Consider the following 11,135-nt stretch of genomic DNA (forward strand, 5'->3'; position numbering starts at 1 on the left):
TATGTAAGAAATGCGCTGAAAACCGCTAAAAAATATTTTTCAGCATAAGCATTACATAAACATTACAGCAAAACTTTACATAAAAATCCGCTTAATCTGCTGAATTTTCAGCATCTTTCTTACATAATTTCAGCACTTCTCAGCACATTAAGCGGATAATTAGGTAAGGTTTATCCACTGAAGAATATATTTTTCAGCCGCTATGAGCGCATTTCTTACATAATTGTTTAGTAATTTCAGCACTTATCTCTTCAGAAATGCAAAAGATGGAGGAGGACTGTACATACTGACTACGTTATAAGCAATAGTGAGCAATAAAATTGCACGTAAGAAAGACGCTAAATCCGCTGAATTTGGAATTTCCACAAGTTCTGAAAATATGTAAGAACAATGCTGATTCAAATGCTAATTTTAGGTAAGAAATGTGATGAAATATGTTTTTCAGCGGATTCAGCTCAAATCTTACATAATTTTTGCACATTCAGCAGATTTTTTACAAAAATACCTCTTTAGTGCTGACCCCTCGACCCGGGTTGCTCCTAAAGAATAGGCAACTTAACCTTTATTTTTGTCACTGGAAGGGAGGGGGCCTAAATTTCAAGTTTTCTGAGATTGTTTCGATTGGTTACATATTAGCAGAAGTACATGTATCTAAAATCATCGAAGGTCACTCGATCATCCCCTGCGGACGAGGCTTCCACCATCATTTCTCTGACCTTCTCATCTGGCAGTTTGATTGACAACATCTTCAGGATCTGTTTCAAGTCATTGAATGTCACGTAGCCCTGCTCTGAAACCAATCAGTGTTGAGGATGACGTTGCAGAAAGTTTGAAGAAACTTCAAGATTCAGTCTCAGATAAGTCTGACAAAAATCATGTATAAATAAATGGTTAAATGGTTTTTCATGTAACTGAGCATTTCATCGAGTACTTTTCAACACATGAAGTTGCTTAACAAAAAAATTTCTCAGATTGATCCTGTAACAAATTAACCTTGGATAGTCAGTGGGATGCTCGTTAATGACTGTTATCTTTACCTAAGTCTCATCGGTTTTGAAAGACAACATTTTCAATAATTTATTGTGCTGTGTTATTTCTTGTATACATTTGTATGGTTGTTAAATAATAGCGTACAGAGATGTGGTTTATACCCGAATTGATCATCGATGTTAAGTGGCACGACAAAACTCATTTACGGCAGTGAAGCAGAAGCTTCGAAGGTCATGAAAAATCAAAGTTAAAGTTATCTTTTACACTGATGATGAACATGAACTCATAAATTAAAACTAAACAATAAAGAAAACGGTTGGGGTTAAAGAATTACGGGCCGTATACACTCCGACAAGGAACAGCAAAATTTAGGAAATAACTTTATCAAAAGTAAACATTATTAATTCGCATTAAAAATTCAATTTTACTGCTTCAAAAGTTTCACGAGCTTGAGTGAGTGGCATTTGTCAATATATCGAAAAAAAATTAATTCGTTGTCCGCAGCTATCGCAGAAGAAGCATCATTGTCAATTTCAGACAATTTACCCAACTTCACTGCCGAACGTTGCTGGTTAGTGATTAAAAGTTGTCGTTACTTTTGTCATTCAATTGATGAGGTCTAATGTAATGCTTATTGACAATTCGATAGGCATTTTGGTAACTGTAATTGTGATAAATAGGGTTGAAGTTGTTTAGATCGTATTCCATTTTGTCGCAGGAGCTTTGGTCGTTACTGTTTGTTTAGAAAGACTGAGATGTTGAGTGGTTGAAGTTTTCTTGTAGATTTACTATACCGTGTTTTTTCCGGTGTTGAGATCTTGCGATACTCTCAGCTTCGAACTCACTTCTCTGCAAAATCCTAAAATCATCTCGATGGAGTGTAGTGTTGAGTGATGAAATCCGTTGAACCTATCAAAATATTATCAAATGGTTTCATTGCAGAGTCCTCTCTCATGTCCCTTAAAGCACTTGATAAGCACGTTCTCATCTCCAACCAGATGTTGGCGGTTAGCTAAAGACTTGTCGAGTAATTTTTCCAGCGACGACTATTGTGATCTCCAGAGTGCAGTTGACAACCTGAGAGGACCTAGTGAGTTGTGTTGGCGTGTCTTTTGCCTCAGGAAAACTGTCCTAATTCACGCCGGCTCGGTTGTTTTCTTGTGGTATTTGAGGAGAGACACTACAACAGGCCTCTGTATATGTGCTCATTCAATTGGAAAAATCCGCCTCGTTAGGTTGTTCTCTTTTCATAATTCCTGGATGTTGACTTCAGGAACTCATTGTTGGCGTTGTCGAGTTGTTTTATAATTTTTTAACTATCACCTGAGCGTTTAGGTCAGAATCGAAGCAGTGAAGTCAAAAGGTCTGAACCTATTATCCGAGGGAGAATTCAAAACTGACAACAGTTAGGATCATCCTTTTTGTCCTTGTATTATTGTTCAACTTGTTTGAGGTTCTTATACACATCGTGTTCTGGCTTTCAGATCTTTTTGATTGATTTCTGAAGTGCCTCATCATACAAGTCTTCTGTACTTGATCAGCCACAGAGTAAGTCCTCGGTTTTGTTGGATACAGTGTATTCGCAGTGGGTCAATTTGTGACCACTTTGTAAAATTGGATTGTCATAAATGGTTGAAATGAAAAAAAAATACCATAAGCGCTACTTCAAAGAGTTTCCTGAGAAGCGGTCGAGAATAATCTTTAGAAGACTGAAAGCTATCATCATGGTTTGATGATGCATTTACACGAGTTCGTGGGTTAGTTGTTGGAACTGTTGCTTTGGAACTATAAAGGGATTAAATTGCAACGGAAAAGTTTTTTGTCTCTCTGTTTTGCGTCTTCTTTGTCTCTGAGAATGAAATATCCTTTTGATGAGCAATTAAATTATTTGAAATTTGCTGATCAAGGGATGGCAATGGGTTCGGCAAATTTAATTGAAATTACCAGGCATTGCTTTTGTTGAAGCTCCAACGTCACACCAGAAATACAGTACACACGGTCGGACAGTTGATCTCGCTCGGACAGTTGATCGCTCAAATAAATTTTTAGCGACGACTATTGTGATCTCCAGAGCACATTTGACAATCTGAGTTGACCTGGAGAGTTGGGTTGGCTTGTCTTTTTCTTCAGGGAAATTGTCCTAATTCGCGCCGGTTCAGTTGTTTTTTTGTGGTATTTGAGGATAGACATTACAACAAGGCTCTAAAATGTGCTCACTCAATTGGCAAAACCAGCCAGTTTGGGTTATTCTATTCTCCTATTCATTGGATGTTGACTTCAGCAACTCATTGTTGGCATTGTCGAGTTGTTTCGTAATGTCTTAACTATCACCCGAGCATTTAGGTCAGATTCAAAGTAGTGAAGTCAAAAGTTCTGAACCTAATATCCGAGGGAGGATGCAAAACTGACAAGCAGTTGGGATCATCTTTTTTGTCCTTGTACTACTGTTCAACTTGTTTGAGGTTCTTATTCACATCTTGTTGTGGCTTTCAGATCTTTTTGATTAATTTCTGAAGTGCCTCATCATACACGTCTTCGGTACATGATCAGCCATAGAGTAAGTCCTCGGTTTTGTTAGTTACAGAGTCTCCTCAGTGCGTCAACTTGTGAGCACTTGATAAAATTGGATTGTCGTTAATAATTGATTTGAAACAAATTTACTATAAATGCTATCTCAAATGGTTGCCTGAGCATTGGTCCAGAATAATCTTTAGAAGACTGAAAGCTATCATCATGGTTTGATGATGCTTTCACACGGATTTGTGGGTTTTTTTAAGGGAACTGTTGATTTGAGAATTAGAAAGGGATTAAATTTGATTGGAAGATTTTTGGAGACATCTGTTTTGTGTTTCTTTGCTTTTAAGAATGAATAATCCACTTGATGAGCAATTAAATGATTTGAAAGTTAGTGAACAAGGCATAGCAATGAGTTCGGCAGATTTGATCGAAATTGTCAGGCAATGTTTTTGGTGAAACTCCAACGTCACACCAGAAATACAGTACACACAATCGGATGGTTGATCGCTCAAAGGATTGAGGGAAGCCAAGCCTTGCATTAGACTATCCTCGTCGGGTCTCGGGAAATTATAAAACTGCTTTTTGTCATCTGCGATGCTATTATTCTCTGTGTCTGACTGGCTTTTGCTGGCTTCTCTTGGTGCGTGTCGTACTTAGCGTCACTTTCTCCTTCATTGTTGATATTAAGGTCACGGTTTTCTGACGGTGAAGGATCTCGGGTTTCAGAACTGAACACCTCATTCAAGTTCCTAGTTTTACGTTCTACCTGCTTTTACTTTTTCTGTTTTAAGTTTCATTTTGCTGGGTTGTTTACAAATGGCTCCTGAGAAAACAACTTTATCTCCGTAGCTTTCTGGGTTCAGCCGAGGAGGCGAACTTTGGTGTTTTGAATTATGAAGCAAAACGTTTTTTTTGTTTTGTCCGTTGCAATTAGCAGTTCCTCACGGCATGTTTTTCAACAGCAGCGTTAAAATTTCCTTGCGCCAGACTCCTCTCTTGTCCGAGTTTCCAAAGAATGCGATCACGTTTCTTTTTTTGCGTTCGAAGCTCGTCAAGGAGCTCTTGGAGGTCTACTGCTTGATGCCTCTGTTGTTGTGCTTTTTGCATCTGTTTCTCGGAAGGTGCTGTGCTGCTGTCCACCCAATGGCTTTCAACTGCAGGAAATGCAAGAGTTTTATCTTGGAGGTTGACTGCTCTCATTTTTATTAACATAGCTTTGATCTGTCTTGCAGGCTATTGGTAACATAGTTTATGGTTTCACCGAAGTGCGAAAATTTAAGTTTTCTCTGTTCATTTGAGGCGATGTTTTGGTTTTAAAACCAAGGATACATCATAAATTGTCTTTTCAAGTATGATCCGCTCTAAATGACAACAACTGATTTTCACGAGTTTATTGTTCAATGCGTTAGTGTATAATTTTCTATGGTCGTTAAATAATAGCTGACGAAAGTGCTGCTTTTAAACCAACATTTTTTTTCAAAGTTAAAATTGGCATGTTGGAAATTATGAATGATAAATAAGCAAAAGTTTTAGTATTGTTATATCAAAAGAATTGAAGCTAGAGATATATTTTTTCAGCGATTAATAATAAAGACCGGGCTTGAGCTTTAAACAATTACTGACCGGTTACATTTTTCAGCCGGACCCTTTCAGACTATCGGCGATAATCAGACCAATCGAGATGACAATCTGTACTGTTCAGTTTCACGCTCTTTCTTAAACGTGCCCGTTTTGGATATGCCTTTTATCAGACCAAACCCAAAATTTTTGTCAAAATTGCAATTGGTGAACTAGTTTTTGTAAATATGTTTTTTTCAACTGCTCTCGAAACAAATGACTTTGTCGTCCGTGACATTTTGAATTTGCCAAATAAAAGTTTATCTGCCATTCACAATTTTAAACAGTTGAACTCAATTGTGAGCTGACACTGGCCACAATTTTTTACTGTAGAGGCTGAGTGTTTTCATTTTGCTTAACATGGCTTTGAACTGTCTTGCAGGTTTTGGGTAACTTTGTTTATGGTTTGACTAAAGAGCGAAAATTTAAGTTTTTTCTGTTTTTTGAGGCGATGGTTCGATTTTAAATCTTAGGATGCACCAAATTTTGTTTTTTGTCTTAAGTATCATCCGCTTTTACTTATGACTTTTACAGCAATTTTGAATATGGTAAGGTTTTGGGGTTTAAAAGGTTACTGACTATTTACACTGTTCATCTGGATCAATCCATACTATCAGCCATAATCAGACCAATAGGCAACCGAAATCAGAAAAATCGCACTGTAATGGCAAGAACAACTTGAAGCAAGATTAAAATAGTAAAAAGTATTTTGACAACATATTATTCTTAATTCACTTCCAAAATTTGTTCATCCGAATTACATAAAACCCAAACTTGTCTTGCGTATTCTTGGCCGTTTACCTTCCTTTATACAACCTGCTGATTTCTAGAACTCTATGAGTCTCGCTCACGGTTGAGCCTCATGAAGCCGACCGATTGAATTTTAACTTTGTTAATTTCGGGTCCAACTGCTCCTTCACAAATTTTTATAATGGCCAGGGCGCTTTATTTCAAGCAAAAGTTGAGTCCCATAAAAACACCATCTTTCGTCCAAATTTGTCATTTTCTTGAAGCGTGGTTTTTTTTACCTCAGGATGACCCCAACATCAATTCTCGGAGACACAACAGCTGTGAACTTTTAACCGGGCACTATTTTCTCCTAACTATCCAACTGCCGGAGCCTGGTGTTCACAAAACATTTTCAATCAAACAATTACACCTATGTTGTACTGGTTAATGCCCATTGCATTATAAGCAATACACGACTACTCTCTGCATATCTTTTTCACTGATTTTGATATCAAAATCAACAGCAAAAATAACTGTATTAGATCTGTCATAGTCCATTGAGTTCACTGCGCGATTTGACTAATTTTTTTCTAGGATGAAAAATGACTTCAATAATTTCAAGCTATTTCCTGAGTATGAAAATGACAACAATATTTAAAAAACTTATTAAATGTAATTTTGCTTGATTTTCTTGGCTGCAAGGCATAACATTTTTGACACTAATATACATATTTTATACATTTTACAGAGCAATCTTGCTTGTCAACTTCGTAAAAAGAACGCGATGAAATTTGCCAGATGACAGAAAAAGCCCATCATGCATGATCGTGGAAGAAATCTTTCAAGATAGGCCATAACATGCAATATTTTTCAAGATCAGTAAGATTTCACAAGAACTGGCTTTTTCTCACCAAAGCGATACCAGAGTGGGACCGCAACGGGAAGACTTCTTAGGTAAAATTTACTTCGTTTTTTGCCTCCATATCCGAAGATTGAAATTCTAGAATCCACAAAATTTTTTCTTTGGCCTCAAGCGTACCGATGCATGACTAAATGCTTGCAATCTATTAGAATAAGATTTGCAAAACAAATTACATTATTTCATCCGCTCCCTCTCCCTCAACAAATTACATTGAAATCACTGACATCATAATTTTGTTCGAGAGACAGTTCTTCAAAATTTTAAATTTTTCACATTGCAGCCCAGTCTTACATCAAGATTTTGGCAGAAGACTTCATTGAGGTGATCAACCCAAGCCAGCACTGATCAGATTTAATCGGGTAGCGCAAAGTTGGTACAGTGCAAATCAGCGACAGATACTGGCAGCAATTCTAGGGTCTGGATAGTCTGATCGGTGCCGCATCCAAACTATGCGTGGTCTGATTAAGGCCGATTCCAGACTCTGAACGAGCTAATCAGAGCAGGCTAGAATTTGCATAGTGAAAAGTTATGGTCTCTATAATCTGAACAACCCTTTCGAGAGTTTACAAATTCTGATCATTCTTACATCAATTAAATGGCAATTCACCTCTTATGACAGAATACGTTTTTGTGGTAGCCGTAATAATAATGACCTCGGTTAAATTGTTCTGTTTTCTATGACAGATTTTTGTCAATTTTCATTTTATTTTTTTTCTACAGCATTACCTACTAAACTTCTTTTTAGGCAGGTATTTTTACTCACAATTTTCACTGTTTTCCGCAGGGAACTTTAACAACATGATGATAAGGCAAAAAGGAACCTACATAATAAGGCAACATGAAAGGAAGCCTAATTGATAAATACTTGAAAAACAGTCCTTAGGAAAACTGATTGCGGGTTGAAAATCTATTCACTGATTAACTCTCACTCAAATCTCTACTTGTGAGAAATTATGGCATCTCAAAGATGTCTTAAATATTTAATGAATAATTTCGCAAAAGAAAGTTCAAGGTCAAATGCACCCATGCAGAAAACAGTGAAGAAATAATGATTTTTAATAATAAGCAGAAAACCCATACAGTAGGTATAATGAGTAATAAGAGGTTGAATAGAAAACCTTTGCGGTCAAACATTCTGAAGATTTCCTGAAGTTGTGTTTCAATGTCAACTTCTCCCTGTTCTGAAATTTTCTTCGCCATCATCTCGCAAAACTCATCGAATGAAATTTCACCACTGCCTGAAAATATTTCATCGGATCCCCATATTAAAATTTCTTTGATTTCAAATAAGGTTTATGCAAGATTTCATACTGCCCATACTCGTTTTCCTAGTACGATCTTCCGATGAACATCAAGAAAAAACAAAACATAAATGATAAAGAAATCCAAGTTTTCATATATGAACCTAGCTTGAGATTAGGAAAAGTGAAAGGGCGTTCTTTGGTTCTAAGATGTTAAGCCAAGTGATTCTAACTCACCGTCGGCGTCCACTTCGTCCATGAGTTCTTTCAATTCCCTCTGAGAGACATTCTGGCCCAGTGCTTGCAACATACTCTTTAACTCGCTCACATTCACACTCCCTATTAATCCACAAAACTCCAATATTGCAATTATTTACTAAGATGACACACCAAAATAAATCTTTTCCGTGACTTTCCCCAATAATTTTTTATGTTGCGTCTGTTATTAAATACGAATTCTAGAAAATTGATCCGTTATATGTTTTTGCATACATAATTATGGATCGCTTGAATTGCTAAGTTGAACATGAGGCTTTCTCATAAATTTTTGAGTGGTTCGAAATTTCCAGTTTAAGAAAACATTGACAGCATCTTGATTAATCCTATAATTGAAGTTTTCATCAACTAGAATCTTGTTTGGGTCACAATTTTGAGCAAAAGTATGTTTTAATTTCAAAAAATACTGTACCCCATTATACACCCCCCCCCCCCCCCCCCCCGTCGAAATTATACTACATTCTTCCTGGTATTTTTTTTTCGTTATGGGGGAATGGGCTCTAAATTATATGCCCACTAAGCTGTTGGGTGGGGGGGGGGGATAACAGGGGAAAATGTTTTAAATTGTCATACCTGAGGCATCGGCGTCGAAGTCGTTAAAGACCTCCTGAAGCTCCTCAATTTCTGCTTTGGTCAACTGCTTCGCCATTGCTTTGTCAAACAGTTTTCAGTAATAGAATAGAACACAACAGAACTGTTTTCTGTCACGCAAGGGAAAAAAATGTTAATCTTTTTTCATTTTTCTAACACTTCAGTTTTCGCTAACTCTTTTTTTTCTCTCCGCTTATTAAAATCTTTAACCATTTTTTCTATCATTTCACTTGTGTAGATCAAATAGATACCCGTAATAAATTCCGTTATACCCCGAAGTTCCCTTAGAAAGTTACCAAGCCAAAATCGAAAAAGTTCAGACAGAAATGCTTTTCTGTATTTCATCACAATTTGTGAAATCCATTTTATATTGAATTCAAGTTAAAATTGCACTGGAAACAGTTCTGAAACTTTTTCTTCAGAGTATTCTGCAAAGTTATCACAATTAATTCAGTTAAATTAAAACTGTTGTTTACGTCACTCTAAGAGTAATTGTGTGTCTTAGCTGTACAATTTTAAAGATATGCATACACGCACAAATTTGATTAAAACTCTGCAATGTACTTTGTTAAGTGACTAGCTTGTGACAATTTTTTCTAGCTAAGAATTTGTTTTTGTATTCAAGGCTGTGTTAAGAGAGCTGAAAAAAAAACAAAAACAAAGAATGCGCTTTCGATTTGAACAGAGATGAGAATGTGTATGACAGCTCGGAATATGTTATTTCAATTTTTGAATCAATATTTGATAATGTCTCCAGTGCTTTTTGTTTTAAACGGTTACATAATTTTATAACCAACGCCAAAAAAACCCAATGTACCCAACAAATAACCAGTGCCAATCAACTGAACTTGTTCCCTTTGATGTTTTCGTTCAAAAATTTGGTTACAAATTAGCAGTTGGTATTATAAGCATGTATTTCTTTTTTATGTGGATAATTAATCCTATGTATGGTTGTGGTAGTTTCATATGAAGTTGCACGGGCTGCTGAGGCTAGGCCAAATGAATTAGTTTTATTTATAAATCTTATGTTAGATCGTTTTCTGGCAGTTTTGGCAATAGGGTGGGCATATATTGAGGAAGTTGGCATATTGGGTAATTTGGCATTGGATGTTTTGCCCTGACACCGTTTTAAACGCGACGCATCTTAATTCATCTTTTGGAGGCACGAAAAATATACTGGTCAAAATTTAATTATCATTGAAGAAAAAACAAATGTGGAAACAAATCCCTGAACTTCAACAGGATTCATTGTTTGGGGCTTAAGAAAGTAGTTTTGACAGCACTTTCTTTATCGCTTACTTTTTTGATAATTTTTAAATACTTTGTTGAAAAATGTGTGATGCATATAAACACGTAACCGAGAAACATTGATTGTAATTGGAATATTCATCCAAAATTAACTCGAATCTTTCGAGGAAGAAGAAAAAATATTCGTTTACCTCGAAATTTTAATAAAATTCGTCACAGAATTTTATCGAATTTTTACTAAATATTTGCTTGAGATAGTTTATTTTAAACCAAACTGATGATGTAAAAAAATCGTTTACGCAAATTTGTTGCCAAATAAAGATACTTTGTTCAATTAATTGCAGTTTGCGTATGATTGATCTTGTCATCTCTTGCAAAACTTGGACTAAAAATTGGACAAGAACATAAAAAACCAACATTTACCAACATAAATATAATTTTGGTATTTTCATGATAGATTGTACCAAGATCTTGGTACGATCTAATCACAACAAACATGGAAATCTTTTTACAGCTTTTGGCAAAATCTCGACATATCTTAATAACCGTTTAATTATGAAAACAAAGTTTAGCTGCTTCAAGTTTCCTCGTCTTGAAAAATTTTGCAAGCCACGCGAGTATTTCAAAAAATGCTTATTACTGCGTCTGATTTTATCGGAGAAAAGATTTTCGGACATAGGATCTATGTTTTATAAGAAAAATTCGGCAATCTAAAATAACTGTTGAGTTTTTAATTTTGCCAAATGATATTTGGGATAACTTTACCCTCACTTTGTATTTTAAGCTCACAGCAGATTTTTAGTTTTTTTTGTTGGGAAAAAATACATCAAATAGCGATAATACCATTCACAATTGCTGTTTGATGTATTTCTTCGCAACAAAAGAAAACTAAAAATTTGCTGTGAGCTTTAAGTACAAAGTGAGGGTAAAGTTATCCCAAATATCATTTGGCGATCTAAATCTAAAATAACTGTTGAGTTTTTAATTTTGCCAAATGATATTTG

General features: G+C 35.8%; 2 protein-coding genes across 3 annotated transcripts in view; one reads left to right on the plus strand and one right to left on the minus strand.

Annotated features, from left to right (window-relative positions):
• Positions 1–450: 450 nt before the first annotated feature.
• Positions 451–9,512, minus strand: LOC142354487 (neo-calmodulin-like). Of its 2 annotated transcripts, none has more exons than XM_075406804.1 (5): positions 9,295–9,512; positions 8,866–8,943; positions 8,254–8,355; positions 7,894–8,013; positions 451–790 (listed from the first exon to the last, which is right to left on the minus strand). In XM_075406804.1, exons 2-5 carry the CDS (start codon positions 8,939–8,941, stop codon positions 633–635), a joined length of 456 nt encoding a protein of 151 aa, XP_075262919.1. In that variant the 5' UTR covers positions 8,942–8,943; positions 9,295–9,512; the 3' UTR covers positions 451–632. The 2 variants fall into 2 exon arrangements, with proteins under 2 accessions (XP_075262919.1, XP_075262918.1); XM_075406803.1 differs by having other exon boundaries at positions 8,866–8,986.
• LOC142354486 (uncharacterized) overlaps positions 6,512–11,135 on the plus strand; it is a 161,701-nt gene continuing 157,077 nt past the window's right edge. Inside the window, exon 1 of the mRNA XM_075406802.1 lies at positions 6,512–6,525. The gene's annotated coding sequence lies outside the window, so the exon portion shown is untranslated. The remainder of the gene's footprint in view (positions 6,526–11,135) is intronic.

Source organism: Convolutriloba macropyga, chromosome 15 (genome assembly GCF_964194025.1).
Source record: "Convolutriloba macropyga chromosome 15, txConMacr16.3, whole genome shotgun sequence".
Taxonomy (NCBI): domain Eukaryota; kingdom Metazoa; phylum Xenacoelomorpha; order Acoela; family Convolutidae; genus Convolutriloba; species Convolutriloba macropyga.

Coding starts and splice junctions, on each gene's coding strand:
- LOC142354487 (XM_075406804.1), bottom strand. CDS start 8,941: ATGGCGAAGCAGTTGACCAAAGCAGAAATTGAGGAGCTTCAGGAGGTC. Junction 8,356..8,865: donor CTTCGACGCCGATGCCTCAG/GTATGACAATTT, acceptor GTGGATTAATAG/GGAGTGTGAATGTGAGCGAG. Junction 791..7,893: donor CAGAATGTTTGACCGCAAAG/GTTTTCTATTCA, acceptor GATTGGTTTCAG/AGCAGGGCTACGTGACATTC.